The sequence below is a fragment of the Micropterus salmoides genome, unplaced genomic scaffold (assembly GCF_014851395.1).
Source record: "Micropterus salmoides isolate LMB-PRFRI ecotype aquatic unplaced genomic scaffold, ASM1485139v1 Ms_hic_scaffold_3, whole genome shotgun sequence".
Classification (NCBI taxonomy): domain Eukaryota; kingdom Metazoa; phylum Chordata; class Actinopteri; order Centrarchiformes; family Centrarchidae; genus Micropterus; species Micropterus salmoides.
In genome coordinates this window covers 27,028,482-27,046,847 of record NW_024042261.1, presented here as the reverse complement: position 1 = coordinate 27,046,847, position 18,366 = coordinate 27,028,482, and the positions used below count along the sequence as shown (strand labels likewise).

Genomic DNA, 18,366 nt, shown 5'->3' with positions numbered 1-18,366 from the left:
CATTTGAAAGAGAATTCAATGTGTCATAATCAATGTGCCTGTTTACACTATAAGAACAAAAACAGGTCTGATTCACTCCGTTTTTGTCTGCAGCATGAATATATCCCAATTCTCTTTCACACACATTATTTTCCCAACTCTGTTTAATTTTTCCTCTTTCTGTGAGTGAGCATTGGGCAAAAAGTATGGAAATTCAACTGTATTTTCCTCGCTCTGTGTATAAGGCCATTGCATCTCTTTGTTTTCCCTGTCTTTGTTACTGGTTGCACATTCTATACATCTCGGGAACTGTCACAGTGCAGATTCCTGCAAGCATGCGTCTGAGTGGCTATGTGACAGACTGTCTTTGTGCAAGACTGTGTGTGCATGACTCTGTGTGTGTAGTTGTATGTGTGCGGGAATGTGTGAGTCTTGCTGCACTGCATGCACTCTAGTCCCTATTAGGCTTTTGCCTTTGATGCTCTTTCCTGTGGTTTGCAAGCTGCCTCACTAAACAGTCCTCTCTTGCCTGCTATGCTTTTGCCACTGTAAATGCTTAAACAGGTACAGTATATGGGTGTGTGCATATCTTACTTCACATCCTTCTCCCTTTACCAGTCTCGTATATCTTTGCTTGATCTCACTCACTCTCCTCTGTTCTCTCTTGCAATTGTCCTCTGTCATTTGGCAATTTTTTTAGGGGTGGAAGGAAGAGGAAGACGATGAAACTGAGTAGAGATCTGTCAAACCTGGTGGTGTTCACCAACTCTGTTGCCTCACAGGAGTGTCTGAATGAAGGTGAAACACCAAAGCTACAACACCTTCACACACACAAACAATTTGGCACATTGCATTCTTAACTTTGAAGAGATTTTCCCGTGCCTAACCCATGTTTCTCTCCAGGCACTCCAGGTGACGTTCTGTCATTCAGCGAGACCAGAGCCCAATCTCTGGTCAATCACAGAGCCGAACAGTTCCTAGCTTTTAACCAGAGGCAGCTGTCACGGATTTATCCCTCAGCCTATCGCATTGACTCATCCAATTTCAACCCCCAGTTCTACTGGAACGTGGGCTGTCAGTTGGGTAAGCTTGCAACCCGCGTGGAGGCTGTCTGTTAATGAAAACACCAGGTGCCGTGCCTTTAGCCACATACCTGTCATTATACATTAATTGACTCTGCATACCACATGCATGCACACACACACACACAAACAGATTTCACACACCACACACTTACCTTACACATTTGACATTGTGTGGTTTGCAAGTGGCCATGTCATGTGTGCAGAGGTCAATAGCTATGACTATGAACTAACTTACTAACTAACTAACTAACTAACTAACTAACTAACTAACTAACTTAATTATGCAAGATGCGTGGATGCTGTATGAATGCTGCAGCATGTTGTGTGTGATTGAGTGTCTGCTAGTTTATTTGTGGGGCAACAGTCGGAAAAGGCATGTGTGAGGATTAAGGAGAAACACATAAATATATAAAAAAAGAAGATAAGATGATGAAAAAGAGTTGGCCGAAAAGAACAGCATCAGGAAATCCAAGATCCAAGGAATCCCTGTCTGTCCCAGCCAACTACATTTTTTTGTTAAATTGAGAGAACAATATTGGTCTCTGAATTTCTAAGAAATTACTATTCCAGTTATACAAAAATAGAAACAGTTACTACGGAGAGAAGTAAAAAGAAAAGAAAATGCAAAACTCTGAGCTATTATCTTTGAAACAGCTGTGATTCCTCCCTGTTTTCATTTCATATTTTTGCCAGTTTCCTTCCTCATCTGTTCCTCCTAATTTGGGTTTGAAAGTTATAAAGACTCACAGGCTTAAAGAATAAATTAAGGGATAAATCAAAAAGAAACATTTGATAAATGCAGAAAACAATCATGACTAGAATGACAAATCATATGATTTTCACAGTTTGCAGTTATATGTGGGTAGATATTCCGTAACTTGTAGTGACAAAATAAAAGTTATTTCGTCTTTTTTCTTTTTCAGTCGCTCTGAACTACCAGACAGAGGGCAGGATGATGCAGCTCAACAGAGCCAAATTCATGGTGAATGGAGGCATTGGATACGTCCTTAAGCCCCCTCCCATGTGTAAAGGTACTTCAACAAACCGACACATACAAGCAGAAATACATGCATACCAATTAGTGTTTTCAGGTAGTGAAATATTCAAATGCAAGAAGACACAAGACTTATTTTAATTAGTACATAACAAACAAGAAATATAAATAAGTGAGATTTGGGCATCACATTATATACATTTTCCTGTAATTCAATGTGAAATGTTGGGTTCCCCACTACAATATTTTTTTAAGTGTTAAAGGTTATGTTTTTCCACACCACAAGAGGTTACAAAGACAATCTCATGCCCATTATTATACTGAACAGTTAACTACAATACAAAGCAGAGGCATGGATGTTTTTCACAGGCTTGCTGCACATGTAGTTTACATCTCTGCTCTTTATGATGCAGTGATTATTGAGAAATGTGTGCTCTCTAGTAGATGGGAATACAACCGTATAGATAATACTGACATGACTTGTGTGGCACAAGTCAAGTCAGTGTTATCTGTTACAGAAGGGGGTGTATATCTGTTATTTTCACCCTGTACATTTTGCATACGAAACCTGCAAATAACAGAACAAACAGAGAGGACTGGATTTTAGGATTAAATGATGATATAAATCAAAGTTACTCTCCTGTCTTTCAATTCTTAAAGGCTCCTTCAATCCATTCAGTGATGACCCGCTTCCAGCTTACCCCAAGAAGCAACTCATTCTCAAGATCATTAGTGGACAGCAGTTGCCCAAACCACCAGACTCCATGCTGGGGGACCGTGGAGAGGTACAAGCACACCAAAACACATACACTCGGTGCTCACATTCTCCATCTGTCTTTTTCTCTCTCTCTCTCTCTGAGACTTTCAACTTGCTCTCGGCGTCCTAAAATAAAATATAATACATTTTATTGCCTTTTCTCCATCAGATTATTGATCCTTTCGTGGAAGTGGAGATCATCGGTCTGCCAGTTGATTGCTGCAAGGACCAGACACGAGTTGTTGATGATAATGGTTAGTCATGCACTCACAGAACATCTTGCATGACAGAAAATAGCTCAAAATGGATATAACAATGTATCAAATGACAACGTTAAAACTGTGACAGTGTGAAAGTGAGCGCTTATATTGATGAACCTACAGAAAATGATCCCCTGTATTGAAGTTTCACAACAATAACCTTGTGTTTAATATTGTTAACATGATGGCAAAGGTCTCCTGATGAAGGTCACCTGACAAAGGTCACTTGTCTTTGTCCTTTCCTCCATGTCCAAAACTCTTGAAGTGAAGCATCTCTAACAGCGTTAAATGGAACGTGAGAAGCTTAAAATACATAGACGTGACACGCAAATGTCAGATTAGCTATTTATACGCAATTACATGATATCATGTTGTTATAGCTGAGTTTCAGGTCATTGTTTAGATGTCTGGCAACTTTAATAAGTTAACATTTTAGCTCTCACCGCTCTTAAAGCAGCATTTTTGGCTGCAGAAGACAGCTTTTTTCAGTGAAAAAGCTCTAAAAAATCTCTGTGTATTACCTACTCAGTAGTAAACATCAAATAGACAGTTAGCATCTAGCTGGTGAACTTAGTGGAGCATTTGGCCGCAAAAGAGCCAGATATTTTCCTTAGGAGTTGGTGGAGACCAAAAACAGAGCTAAAACATTAGTGAATATTGGACAGATACATGACTCCAAATAAATGATAATGTTGCTCTGTAACTGCTTAATGTGTAAATAATCAACTGTTTGCCAACAGATGACCATATAAACCTAAAAGGTAAAACTTGTTTGTGCCAATAAAAATATTGCTAATTGGTTGCCTAGTTGCTGCAATTTTTACTTCCAATAGATGACTGTCTATTTCCTGTTGGTGGGGTAATGAGTATTTCATGTCATATCTAGCCAGGCCTGCATTCTTTAAACAAATTGAACTGTAGGAGAGAAGATCTTTAATAAAGTTTTAGCGTAGTACACTAAGTACATGTTATTGTATTTTCAAATAGGCTTTTCACACCAGACATTTTGAAATGTCACAGTAGGAAAGTGTACAAGTGTAAATCAGTAAATTAATCATGACTGAATTTCATTTAACTGTCTCTGAATAGAACTGAACCATTGTTAATGTTATTAGTAACACCCAAGCATTTCCTACTATTAGCAAGTCAAAATGTAGATGAAAAATATACAATACAATCTAATCCAGCTTGGACTGGATTGTGACTTTTGTGACGATTGCATTGCTTATATATTGTATCCCTTACCTATTTTTTGTTGCTTTTGCATTTTACTTTTTCATCATTTGAAAAGTGCCACACACATAACATATGTATATAACATTAACCACATGGTACCAGGATACTATAGAACATACTGTATGTATAGCACATACACACAAGCAAATACAATCTGATGTTATCTCATTCTGCAAACTAATAATTAGCAATAACCATTGCTAAAAAAAAAACAACAGAGCAGAGATTAAACGATGCCATAGCCAGAGGCTGCATTTTACTTTTGGCTATTGAAAAGTCAGTTTTATTAATTAGAACCGTAAAGGAAGCAAAACGAAGGGGTCTGCTGGTATCACCCGTAACTTCTCCACAGATGAAGGCACCTGGCAGAGGGAAGGGAAAAGCTCCCTACGGGAGAGGTTACTGAATCCTGGGCACTAATCAGTATTATAAGATTAGTGTGCAGGGCATTGATCCATACCAAAACACAATTGACACATCAATACTACCAACTCCATCTTTGCTAGTTCTTTGCATGTATGGTATATACAGTATATGCGTTAATGAGATGCTGATTAAACAGATCCTAACTATAATGAGCATATATGTGTTTATTTCCCTCAGGTTTTAATCCAGTATGGGAGGAGAGCCTGTCCTTCACACTTCACATGGCTGAGGTGGCTTTGGTGCGTTTCCTTGTCTGGGACCATGACCCAATTGGACGGGACTTTATTGGTCAACGGACTGTTGCCTTCAGCAGCCTGATGCCTGGTCTGTGAAGAATCCCTCAGTGTTTTCAGTTTTATCTGAGAATAGGAACTTTTTGTGTGTGAATGACATGAACTTAAGAGGGGTAACTGTTTGTCACCGCAAGTTAGAATCATTATAGTTCTGCTATTTAACACAAATAGACAGCCAGACTCACTCACTCTTAAGCATGTAATTTCCCTTATGGCTTTGGCAATGCTATGCCTGTGAGGCACATTATCTTGTGTCTAGTGAACCATGATTTGTTTGATTTGCAAAGTAAAAGACCTGTGGCTTTGCAGGTTATTTTTGTTGTCCACATCCATCAGAGTTGTCCCTGAACTTCTGATGCCCTCTCCTCAGGCATCTACTACACAATCATCAGTCTGATGACAGCTGTTATCTTTCTTTGACTGATTCTATCACTCCCTCTCTTGCTCACATGCGTTCTCCCTTCATTTCTAACAACAGGTTACAGACATGTTTACTTGGAGGGGCTGACTGAGGCTTCCATCTTTGTGCATGTGTCAGTGCATGATGTCTATGGGAAGGTAAGTGTTAAAGTATTAAGTATTAGTAAAGTCCCGGTATTTATTGTTGCATTCCCCCAGTGAGCCTCTCTTGTCAAGTGAGATTATATTTTGGACATAAACATAAAAAATTTGATTCTCTCAATACATCAATCCATTTAAGCTATGCTCCTTCAACCCTTTGTCTTTCTAGTGGAGCCCTCTAGTCCTGAACCCCAGCTTTACCATAATGCACTTTCTAGGATCTAACAAGGTATCCTGATACCCTAGGTTCTGTGTGGTGCTGCATGAAACAGTAATGCATGATAAAAAATGCATTTATGTTCAGCCGTATCTTCAATAACTTGCTTGTGTGTAACATTAAACCACTGAGTCATACAGTTTGCTTAGTAGGTCATTAAAAAAAAACATGCTTCCCCCATTCTTGTTGTCTCATTTTCAACAAAGATGGAATAATATGCAATATTAACATGCATGCATAATCCACAATGGCGTCATTCAGATTGCTTGTTAAGGTAACGCAAGGAGTAAGGGCGCCATCTATAGGCATTGCGAAAGCATGCAATATTTACATTTGCTGCAAACTTCATCAGTACATTCATGAAAATTAACACATCTGTAATGTGTAAAAATGTTGTGTTCAGTCTATGTTAAAAGTGCACCTTGGTTAATAATGTTAATGTTGTTGATATCTTTTTCCCCTTTCTTATTTACTTATTACTTATTTTTTTTACTTGCCTTCAGGGTCATCACCTGCGAGGTATCCGGGGGTTGTTTAACCGTTCTTCCAAGTCCTCTGTGGATGCTAACTCCAGTGGTTTCCGGAAACGCTCCATCAGTGATCACTTCCTGCGGCGCACAGCCAGTGCCCCAGCAAAGGGACGGAAGAAGACCAAGATGGCACTATCAGAGTCAGTGGCTTCGATATCAGACCAAAAGAATGGCACAGTTGCAGGAGGAGAGGGCATGGCAGGGAAAGAAGAAGCATTGGAGAAGCGACACCAGCCCCGAGGCCCCCTCACCCACAGACCTATGTCCATGCCCTTAGACAGGCTTCTGCAAGGGCAACTATCCCTCTGCTCACCAGACAAGGAACAACATGATATGGGCACAGATACTGTCATTGGTGGGTATTTTTCATTTCATACCAAAGAATTTAATATATTTTGGAATTATGAAAATTACACCCAAATTACATCCATTCCACAGTTATGCTGTGCTACTGTAAGTCCATGATTATGCTGTGTTATTCAAATAATTTCTTTAATCCTAAGTGCTACTATAAATGCTTGAATTGACATGTCTTAAAGCAGCATTTTGCATTGACATGCTTTGCACAGTGATTAATGTAAGATGTAACTTTTTCTAATTTCTCTACTTGCTTTTCCTATCCTGCTACAACTGTCTAAAACTTGTGTACAGTAATAATGTGAAGTGACAGACTACAGCCTAATCTCCACGATACCTTAACATGCCTTTTCTGTCCCATCTTCATTTGTTGTGCTTCTTTATAGTAGAGAACTGACTAGGATATTCCTGCAGGTAATCTAAAATACATATTGTCTGAAGGTTGCATTGTTCAAAAACATACCAGTATTGCGTCCACCCAGTGTATTTTGTTCGAAAGTGGTCTGAGAAATATATTGCTGTGTCATTTGATCCCATTTGACCATGGATTCTTCCTTTTTTTAAACCTCATTTTCCAGCTTCCCCTTCACAGTTGTACTTGGTGATCCATTTGTCTGTGTATTGCTATTGCCTTGTATTGGCTGGATTGTTAATTGTTGTCATTAAATTGTTGGTTAGCTTGGTGTTCTACAGTACATCATATATAAGCATTTCTTTATTAATCATTTTCTTCAATTACCTGTGTCCACAGGACCTTGCCCCTTCAACAGGCCCAGGTCCTCCTCTTTGGACCCGTTCATCGAATCATCATTCTCTATTGAACCAAACATCTCCTCCCCTTCTAAGATATTCATCAACAGAAATAAAGAAATGAAGCAATCAGAGGAAGTTTCGTATCTGGTTATTGGTGGAGGAGTGAGAAAAGAAGAGGATTATGCCAATTACCAATCAGGAGACAAAGGATACAACAAATCTGAGATCATCTCCACAGGCACAGAGAAAAAATGTTTCATCTCATCTTCCACGAGCCGCCAAATGAGATCAGATAAACCAGAAACATCATCAAACAGCACAACATTCCCAGCTGCACCTTCAGAGTCCTCGTCCTCCTCCTCTGCCCCCTCCACTATGGCCCCTCTTTCTCCTGTCAGTATGGACTGCGATCTGAACAGTCCCAGCACTTTGCATGACAGTGTCATCTCCAGACTAATTGATGCTGTGTCCTTAGGCAATGAGCAAGACACATGTGACTCTGTTTCTGCACTGATTGGTCAGTGTGACAGCACTGTTGACCAAAACGGTCTTGCAACATTGTGTAATGGTCATACCGCTTTCAGTGACTCAAACCTCAGGCCTACCGCCCCTAAGGCGCTGCAAGATTTAGGGTCTTCTCTCAAGACCAACACTACATCAGCTAACAAGAGACATTTATTAAGTCCCCAAAAAGTAGCTCAGAAAACAAATGATGTAAAATATGAAATCCTTTTGCCGCGCAAGACTTGCCAGGCAGATGCACCTGCTCCTGCACTCCTCTCCAGCCCAGAAACTGCTGAGCTTGAGGAGGTCTACACAATTCTGGATGAGGAGGTGTTGTTGCCAGTTTCAGTGTACAACCTGAGGAAACAGACAGTCCATGTTCAGGCAGACACTATGGAGAGCACAGCCTCTAACAGCTTGGGACCCTCTCCAGCAAAGGTGGTTCAGAGTATAGGGAAAGGGCACAATGTGGGCTGGGATGATATGCACAGAAAGAGGGGAGGAAGTGAAGAAATCGAGGAAGCAGAGGAAAGTGTATATGAGGAAGTGTATGATGCCCATGCATCAGTACCAGAGATAGTGCGGGATATGTCCAAAAGGTACATGGGCCCCTCTGTAAACAACGACTGTTTTCAGTTTCTCCATGACTCAGCTGGCAATGCTTTTGCAGAAGTGGAGATAAATGTCGATGAGGATCCACTGGAAATGATGTTGACCTTGCCGAGACAAGGCAGCGAATGGGAGGCTCTGATAAGTCCAAGCAAGCGCCATGTTATTTACCAAAATCACGAATCCACTCCCAAATACTCACAGCAAAAACAGCCTTTGTCATGCCATGATTCTCAGCAACAGCACCAGTCACATGCATCTAATGTTGCATTTTCACAGTGTCCCTCCCCAATAAAACAACCTTCGTATCGCCACAAAACCCAGAACAACTCCCAGCCTTCTCTCTTCCACAGACCCATCAACTCTAGACCCTCCAACCCTAGTCCATTGCGTCAAAACAGGTACCCAATTCCTCAGAGAAATTCTGAGGCCTTTAGTAACAGCAGTGATTTCAACAGTTCCTACACGCAACAGAGGAGCTATGGTGGCAGCCAGATCCTAAATAGGTCTCATCAAAATAGGCTAGGGTATAAACAGATGGAAAGAGAGCAAGTAAGGTGCTTCTACAATGGTTTCTCCTCTTCTGAAAGCCTCCCTGGTGAATCTGCTGTGTCTACAAACATATGTAGAGAGAGAGGCCTATATTCCCCTTCGGGCTGCGATGCAGTGTACAGCCACCCGGACTATGACTGCATTACACCCTCATCAGAGTCTTCAACTCCTCGGAACACCCAGTCACATTGCCAAAGCCAAACACAATCATACACTCCGAAGCAGTCATGGAACCAAAAGGTTTCTCTCATCAATACAAGACACCCCTCACAGCACTCAAATGTTGGTCTTTTATCAACTCCACCCCAGTCTGGTACCCTAGACTCCACAGCTAATAGCCCATGTAAGTCCAAGTCACTGGGAGACCTGACTTCTGAAGACATATCATGCAACTTCCAGAGCAAATACCACATTATTAGTCGCAGTTTCATCACTCCCCATATGAGGAAGCAAAAGAGAATGGGCGCCATGGGGGAAGTAACTTTCCAATCACAATCTTGTGATCCACTTACAGAACAGCTACGTAAGCTGGTCAGTCTGGAGGGGGATGACAATGACAGAGACAGGCCCCAATCTCCTCAGTTGTATCAGGAAGCAAAATCTCCACTGTCACAGCCACAGGCAACAGGGACAGCGCCTGTTGTTCCCAGGGATGTAGATGATTCCCCTCCACTCCTCACCCGTCGCCTATCCTCTCGGAGCCAAAGCCGAGTGCGTCACATCAACAGCCGTGCCCGCGAAAGACAGATCAATAGTACTGCCAGCATTGGTGGGGTGGTATTGAGGAATAAACCAGCCTCACAGAATCCTCCAGCTAACAGACACTCTACTGGTTCTTACATAGCAGGCTACCTTGGTCAGCTGGAGGACAGGGGACTTCCTGAAGGGGCTTGTACATCATTACTTTATGGAAATGGGGATCACTATGGAGATCGGTACTATACCGATGACTCTCTTCCACCTGCTGACTCCAACTCGTCAGAGCCTGAGGTCTACTTTTTGCTCAGACTGTAGCTCTGACCATAACCTAAAATGAGCTTAACGACCAAGCAGTGATTCTTGATGATGTTCAATTACACAAAAAGCCAGAAGATCTTGGAAATAAATACTTGTTTGTCCCTGAGTTCAGACCAGTAAGTTTCCCTTTTAACAGTGAAATAAATCTTATTCTGGGCTATTTTTTAGAGAAAGATATAGCCTGTACAGTATAAGTGAAACATCACATATAATCCATGGTTGGATCTGACAGCATGAATTTCCTGTATGAAATGTCCACTGTTCAATAATGAATGGTCTCGCTAGTCTGGCAGTGTATTGTTTATATTCTGCTTAATGTGTAAATGTACTTGGGAACTTTGATTTCCTCCAAATGGCTTCCTAGACTGATTATACAGATACTTGTTATCTTTGTCCATGTGGTGTACTGTCCAAACTGCATACATAGACTATGAAGCAAAAAAGGAATAATTGGGAGGGAAGGTCTTTCTTTGAATCATATGAATGTGTGGTATAATCAAACAGCTACTTTTAATAGATGGGATTCATCTTTTCAAAGACCAAAAGGAAGTCTTCCTTCTCTTTTCAGTGATGTTTCTTTATTTGTGTTGTGTGTAAATATTCCTGTCACTGTTTTAAATTCGAGATGTGTTTTAGTTCAGAAACAATTCTAACTGTACATTTATGTTTGTGCATGTTACCTGTGAACATGTCAAGCATGACTATGCACCAATTTATACAATAGATGTTTGATCGCCCAACAACATTTGCACAAAACAAATAGTTGCATTGGATACAACAGAGGATGTAGGCTTGTTTGTATAAGGGCAACACAGTACATAAACTTCTGTGCTTGGACTTGTTGCTGTCTATAATTTGTAGGATTTGAAAACATGATTGCAAGTTTTTATTTTTATAATTGCTTTGATACAGACTGCAAAAACAATATCTGTTTGGGTATGGTAATTTTATTTTGTATAACTTAAAAGAATAAAAAAAAAACAGAGTGACAGGTCTACAGGGCCAGGCTGAGGAGGGGAAGGTGGCAAAGCAGCATTTTATTTTTTTTTTATTGTTTTATTGTTACACCATCCTTTTTTTTTCTTTGTATTGTTGCTCATCAGAGGACTGTGGGCATTTTCCTACCAATGCAATAAATATTGAAATATTTGATTTCAACAAATTCCGTGTTCGTTTCCAGTTTTGCTCCATGCTTTATAATAACATATGATTAATTGAGAATGCAGCTCAAGCTCAAAATCTTTTTTTACTGGAAGTGACAAACAGCATCATCTTTCCCCATATGCCACCTTGAACATAATGGGATGTAATTGCTCATGAAATGGCTGTGCAGTAGCTTTGACATATGGCACACCTTTTGCTCTAGGCATACAATTCACCATACTGGTTTCAAGATTGCCACACTTTAAGTTTTATGGATCAATCTTAATATTCATTGGAAATCTAAGAGAAAAGGACACGTACAGGTAAATGATTGCTTACATGCTTGATGTCAACTTTTCAGTGTATTAAGACAACAGGTAGGCAGCCTGCTGAAACGTTTCACTTCATTATCCTGAGGTACTGTGTCTCAGTTACCTTGTGAAATGGCATCACACAGTTGTGTCTAATAGGAAACATACTGTACACACATACACCTACCACTGCATTCATACACTCTAACCACTTGCTAGCATTTGATTGTTTTTCCACCATTACCCTAGAGAGGAATAATTTTGGGTTGTGCGCTGCTTGTGTCATCATTTTTTCATGCTTGTAAAATGCTTTACACCTATTATAAATACTCACATCAACACTTCACTTGTGCAGAGTGGAAGGTGGGTATGTTTTCTTCAAGATACCATTTTCACTATTTATATAGTGAAATGAGCTTCTGAACCAAGTAAAGCATGTTTCCCTTCATAATGCCCTTTCTTTTTGCAGGTAACTAATGTGAGGCTATGCTGTTAATTTAAATTAAATGTGAAATTTAATGACATTTGTCTTTGGTAACATGCAGGAACTGTTGAACTGTGTCTATGAGGTACTTTTTTTCTATACTTTATGCACAGGTTTACTGTGAATTGTGTTTTACACAGAGTGAATTTATTGAACTTCTGGTTCATGCATTGTCAGACATTCATTCAACAGTGTAAAATGTCCAGATCAGCTACATCGATGTTTTGGTTCTGCTGGCTCCTCACTTGGTGGTCCTCCTCCGCCCTCTCACTGCTGCTTCTGAGTGTATTGGGCAGACAGATGGGGTTGCAGCTGGGACATGCGATAGTGTGCTCCCATTGGGGTGCACAGAGTGACAAGAGCCTCTCCCAGGATGGAGATGTGATTATCGGTGGACTTTTTAATCTCCATTACATTCCTTCAGCTGTAGATCAGAGCTTCACCAAGATGCCACATTATGAACCGTGCACAGGGTAAAACTTACTTATTACAACATGTATTGTTATTGAATGTCTGGTGGTTATTATGTTGTTCATATTATGGTTATTATGTTGTTCATATCATATTTTGTTGTCATACTTTTTGTTGAAATACAGATAAAAATATAATTAACTAGAAAGTTAAACAATGTTCACATTACTCTTAATGTGTTATATTAGGTCCATTATTAATAAAACATTTAAATCAGAAATCAGAAATACTTTATTGATCCCCGAGGGGAAATCCTTTAAATATATCTGACCTAAGCATATTTACATTATATATATTTAATAGATTTTGCTGTAACACAGTTATGTTGCTGTGTATGACAATTTTGGACATGACAATTATTATTTTTATATTCATGCCCATGATAATTTTTATCTTTATATTTCAGGCTTTTGTTTTATTCACTATGTCTTTCTTCTCCTGTGGTCTCAGTTTAGATCTAGAGTCTTTAAAATATACATACGCTATGCCATTTGCGGTGGAGGAAATCAATAGAAACAACACGCTGCTACCAGGAGTGAAGCTGGGCTACCGTATACATGATAGTTGTTCCCGATACCCCTGGGCTCTGCAAGTTGCATTGTCACTGGTCGGAGGAGACACACACAGATGCAACTTCACAGCCTCTATGTCTCGTTCTGCAGCTCATGAACAACCTGGAGAAACAGCAGGTATGACTTGTTATATTTTTGTATGCAGTTAACATTTGCTGCATTCATGAAAATAACAACTGATATGATTATAGTATGCGAAGTTATTCCTTACGCAGTGGTGAAAGATGTACTTAGATCATTTACTTAAAGTAGAAATACCATAGTCATTACAAGTAAAAGTCCTAGAACTCAAAATGTTACATAGTAGTATTAAAAGCAACATGTACATGTATGTAAAGTATAAAAAGCAAAAGTATGGCTTTTTCCCAATCCTATATTATTATAGAATATAATTTTATTCTGTTTTTCTCACTAATAAATACATATAAGAGTATTTTAAAGTAGTTGGTCAATGTGGAGTCGATATGAGATACGATAGCTGTCAAATAAATGTAGTGGAGTTGAAGTAGAAGGTAACATACAATGGAAATACAATTCAATTCAATTTAGCTTTATTGGCATGAATGTGTAACAACAATATTGCCAAAGCATCATACAAACTACATAAGAACAATCAACCCCATACATTTCATTAAACAAGTAATTAAAGCATATGTGTGTTTGTGTTAAAAAAATAAAAATATATTAAAAATTTAAATAAATAAATAAAACAATAAGCGTGTGTGAGTGTGTGTGTGTGTGAAATAGTCCAATAAAGTACAAGTACCTCAAGTTTGTACTTCAGTACAGTACATGAGTAAATGTGGATAGTTACATTCCAGCCCTGTCCTTATGTAATTATATGTCTAATGGCAGATGGTCAGCCTGTTTCTTTGCTCATTGGTCCTGATGCGTCTACAACAAGCATAATGCTGACCACGATCCTGGGGCCTCTCTCGGTGCCAATTGTGAGTTCATTACCGTAGGAAATAAATCTCTAATGAACTTTTTTTTATACAGTCTACGTCAAAGATAGTGTGATAAAATAGTTTGAAAATGTTTTATAAAAAATAAATGGTATTATTGCTGTAAAAGTAATGTCAAAATAATGTTTGTGTGTCTTTCCCTCAGATCAGCTACTTGGCTAGTTGCCCCTGTTTAAGTGACAGGACCAAGTTTCCTAACTTCTTCAGAACCATCCCCAGTGATATTTACCAAGCCCGGGCCATGGCACGAATGGCCATACGCTTCCACTGGACTTGGATTGGAGCAGTGGTAATAAACAATGATTATGGTCAATTGGCGATACAGGTGTATGTTTTTGTTATTATATTGCCTGAAAAAGTCTCATGTATCTCTTTCATATATAGTACAAATAACATATATGTATGAACATAATTTTTGTTTTAACCTCGATATTTCAGGTCTTTCAAGAAGAGGTTCAGGGGAAAGGGGTGTGTTTGGACTTCATAGAGACTGTCCACAGAGAAACTATTGTGAATGATGCCAGACGTGCAGCACTCACAATTCAAGCCTCAACTGTGAGGGTGATTCTGATATTTTGCTGGTATACAGATGTAAAGGAACTATTTATGGAACTGGCCAAGAGAAACGTGAGCAACTGGCTAGGATGTTTTTATATACCAAGGGGTTCATCATTAAGCAAAGAAATATATTTTGTAAAAACAAAATGTCATTATTTTTTCTTGTTGTAATTTATTTCATTCTCCTCAAACTGTAGGTGACTGACAGACAGTTTCTGGCCAGTGAGGCTTGGAGTACCAGTGATGATCTTTTCCAAGATCGTGCCATCTCTAAAGTGGCAAGTGGTGTTGTTGGTGTTGCCATTCGAAGTTCAGCAATACCTGGATATGAAAATTATCTCAGAAGTTTGCACCCAATTAATCGTCCTGATGATGTATTCTTGCATGAGTTCTGGCAAAAGGAGTTTGGATGCAATCCTGGAACTACACAATCACAGGCAACAGCTTTCTCTTCATATTTCACCTCACCACTCAAAACAAGGTCTGACAATCCGTCAAATGTTTCTATTTCATCTCCTGCTAAGGGGTCCCTTCAGAAAACTTCTCTACCACCCTGCAGTGGGACAGAGTCCCTGGAGGGAGTGGAGCATCCCTTTACTGACACCTCTCAGCTAAGGGTGACATATAATGTCTACCTTGCTGTTTATGCTGCAGCCCACGCCCTTCACCGCCTTCTCTCCTGCCCCGACGGAGACAGCTCTCCCAGAAACAGCTCCACCTGCTCCTCTCCAAAACACATTAAACCCATAGAGGTGTGGACACCAAAGAGGGCTAGTTCTTAAACTGAATAATGTAAATTCATTTTTGCTATTTTTTTTTAAATGTTAACAGCTTCTTCAACATTTGGTTCTTTCAGCTGTTGCAGCACTTGAACAAAGTGAACGTCACCACACCACAAGGGGAAATGTTTCATTTCCAAGGAGCTGATATTCCAGCAATGTACGACCTCGTCAACTGGCAGAACACCCCTAAGGGGCCACTCAAGATAGTTTTGATTGGTCGTGTTGAGGGGCTTGAGCTCCACCTTAATGAGTCAGCTATTCAGTGGAGTACAGGATCCAATCAGGTTGTCAGATCACCAAGTCTCAAGGCTACTACAAAATTTCTGTTGAAATTAATGTTAATGTCGATTCACAGGATTATGTCGTTAAGTATATCAATTGGCCTTTTGTTTAGGTTCCTATTTCAGTGTGCAGTGAGAGCTGCCCCCCAGGTACCCGAATGGCCAACAGGAAAGGGGAGCCTGTCTGCTGCTTTGACTGTATCCCATGTGCTGCAGGGGAGATTAGTAAGACAACTGGTGAGGAAATCAATCCATAAGATAACAGAAACTAATGTTTGCCATCCTAATGTTTACCTTTTTTTTCCTTCCCTCTCTTCTCTTTTCTCTCCCAGGTTCCCTTCACTGTGAGCATTGTCCATTGGAGTTCTGGTCCAATGTTGAACAAACTTCCTGCATCCCTCGCCAGCTGGACTTCCTTGCATTTAATGAAACATTGGGAATTACTCTGACTACAGCAGCTGTGTCTGGTGCTGCGGTGACAGCAGCTGTTTTTGTGGTGTTTCTTTGCTACCGTCAAACACCTATGGTAAGAATCCAGAGTGATATAATAGAGTTTGTTTCACATTTCTTTATTTCATTATTTTATACATGAAAAAGGATTGTATTGTTTAAATGGCCACATCTTTGTCTGTTAATCTGATTCACCTTAAGGTGCGAGCCAACAATTCAGAACTGAGCTTCCTGCTTCTTCTGTCACTGAAGCTCTGCTTCCTGTGCTCACTGGTGTTCATTGGTCGCCCATCAGTCTGGTCTTGTCGGTTCCAGCAGGCAGCTTTTGGGATCAGCTTTGTTCTTTGTGTTTCCTGCCTCCTGGTCAAAACCCTAGTAGTCCTTGCTGTTTTCCGCTCAGCTCGTCCTGGTTCTGAGGCCTTGATGAAGTGGTTTGGTGCTGGCCACCAGAGAGGAAGTGTTTGCCTCTTTACCGGCATACAGGTGTGAATATTGTTTTATTGATTATGTAACCGCTAAGCCTAAGCTTAAAGCAGCTGAGGGCTACGCAGAGGGTTGAAGTGGGCTAGTTGACGTGCTTTGTGGCGCTTTGTTCGGTTCAGAAAGAATGCAACATGATTTAACATATGATTTATTGTTACACAAGGTCTTCAATATCCATAACTGAACAATATTCCATCTTCATCGACACTGTCACAATATCAAACAAACAGCCACAGCATCGGTGGCGGTCAAAAACTAGTTGGCCTTTCCCCTCTGGCAACACCTGTGTCTGATTACACCTACCCTCCTAAATAGATAAGCCCCAATTAGCTATGCCATGACCCTAGTACCACCTACTGGCCAAACCTGGACATAAACATTGAAATGGCTCCTACAGATTAAATGATGAGAACATTTTAATATATGTGTGTTTGTGTGTATATATATGTATATATCAAATAATACAACTGAATTGTGTCTACTTTTTAGGTTATCATCTGTGCCATATGGCTGTCCCTCAGCCCCCCAGTGCCTCGACGTGATTTGGGTTTCCAGGGGTCAAAGGTCACCCTGGAGTGTGCCATGGCCTCTGTGGTGGGCTTCTCTCTGGTTCTGGGTTACATTGGCCTGCTGGCCTGCACCTGCCTCCTCTTGGCCTTTCTTGCTCGGAAACTCCCTGACAACTTCAATGAGGCCAAACTGATCACCTTCAGCATGCTGATATTCTGTGCTGTATGGGTGGCCTTTGTCCCTGCTTACGTTAGCTCTCCTGGGAAGTATGTTGTCGTTGTGGAAATTTTTGCAATCCTGGCCTCTAGCTACGGTTTACTGTTCTGCATTTTTGCCCCCAAATGTTTCATCATTCTCTTGAGGCCTGGCAAAAACACTAGGAAACACCTGATGGCCAGATAGTTTTTCTGGCTTGAATGGGAGCATAATGAATCTTTATCATATTTGTCACCGCTCGGTATCATGCATGTTTTCATGCATATGTGTTGTGTCAATTCCTATCATCTAAATAACGCTAAATGTTAATATGATAATAAACTGCATAAAATGTCTTGCAGCCACACACAGTTATGGATTTCACTGGTCACTGAATATCTAAGAATCTTTCTGCTGTTTTTAAACATCATCAAATGCTAACATAACATATTCACCAAGCATGACATTTTAATTAAATGTTGTTCACTAAAAATGTTATTAATTTATTTTGAATTAATGTGGTTGATTATTCTCTTTTTCTGTGTTTTGATTAAATACTGTTCTTCAACTGAAACAGAAAACACAATGTTTTATTAAAAATTACATTACATTAACAGATAATTTTTTCACTGGAAGCTTTTTTTTATCGTTTACAATTCACGTTTCAGATTGAACTACAGAAAATGTACTACTTCTGTCAGTTGTTAATTCTTAATTCATGCACCGAATAACGACCTCTAGATGGAAGTATTATACCATTTAATGATGCTCTGATGCTTCTTTCCTCATCTCTCAACAAGCTTTTTTTTCCTAGTGCATCTGCAATTATCTTGTGCTGCTGTGCAACATCTTGCTCATTACCTTCTATTCTTTGAAATATTTGTTCAAATAGGAATATACAGTATACGTTCCTATGGTTCATATAGCGTAACCTAAGTACTGTGCAGGATATTCTATTATGTAGTCTAAAAAGTAGAGCTATATTTCTGTCCAAATGCAAATAGCTAATGAACTCTTTAGAATTAGGCAAA

The 18,366-nt window shown here is 39.8% G+C and overlaps 2 protein-coding genes across 5 annotated transcripts in view; both read left to right on the top strand.

Annotated features, from left to right (window-relative positions):
* Nucleotides 1–11,292, top strand: part of plch1 (phospholipase C, eta 1) — a 67,710-nt gene extending 56,418 nt beyond the window's left edge. For 2 of the 4 annotated variants that reach the window (XM_038693866.1, XM_038693867.1), the window contains 10 exons: nt 680–777; nt 883–1,062; nt 1,988–2,095; nt 2,719–2,843; nt 2,985–3,069; nt 4,915–5,061; nt 5,509–5,588; nt 5,761–5,820; nt 6,312–6,693; nt 7,447–11,292. In XM_038693866.1, coding sequence (XP_038549794.1) covers nt 680–777; nt 883–1,062; nt 1,988–2,095; nt 2,719–2,843; nt 2,985–3,069; nt 4,915–5,061; nt 5,509–5,588; nt 5,761–5,820; nt 6,312–6,693; nt 7,447–10,127 — 3,946 coding nt within the window. In that variant the 3' untranslated portion in view covers nt 10,128–11,292. Of the gene's footprint in view, nt 1–679; nt 778–882; nt 1,063–1,987; nt 2,096–2,718; nt 2,844–2,984; nt 3,070–4,914; nt 5,062–5,508; nt 5,589–5,760; nt 5,821–6,311; nt 6,694–7,081; nt 7,110–7,446 lie in introns of all 4 variants that reach the window. The other 2 variants (XM_038693870.1, XM_038693868.1) reach the window with 2 other exon arrangements.
* A 1,076-nt stretch (nt 11,293–12,368) lies between these two features.
* LOC119882460 (extracellular calcium-sensing receptor-like) lies at nt 12,369–17,583 on the top strand. The gene is made up of 12 exons (XM_038692504.1): nt 12,369–12,541; nt 12,990–13,192; nt 13,967–14,058; nt 14,222–14,401; nt 14,515–14,703; nt 14,832–15,042; nt 15,193–15,386; nt 15,491–15,700; nt 15,811–15,934; nt 16,030–16,223; nt 16,349–16,630; nt 17,120–17,583. Exons 1-12 carry the CDS (start codon nt 12,369–12,371, stop codon nt 17,540–17,542), a joined length of 2,475 nt encoding a protein of 824 aa, XP_038548432.1. The 3' UTR covers nt 17,543–17,583.
* Nucleotides 17,584–18,366: the final 783 nt, after the last annotated feature.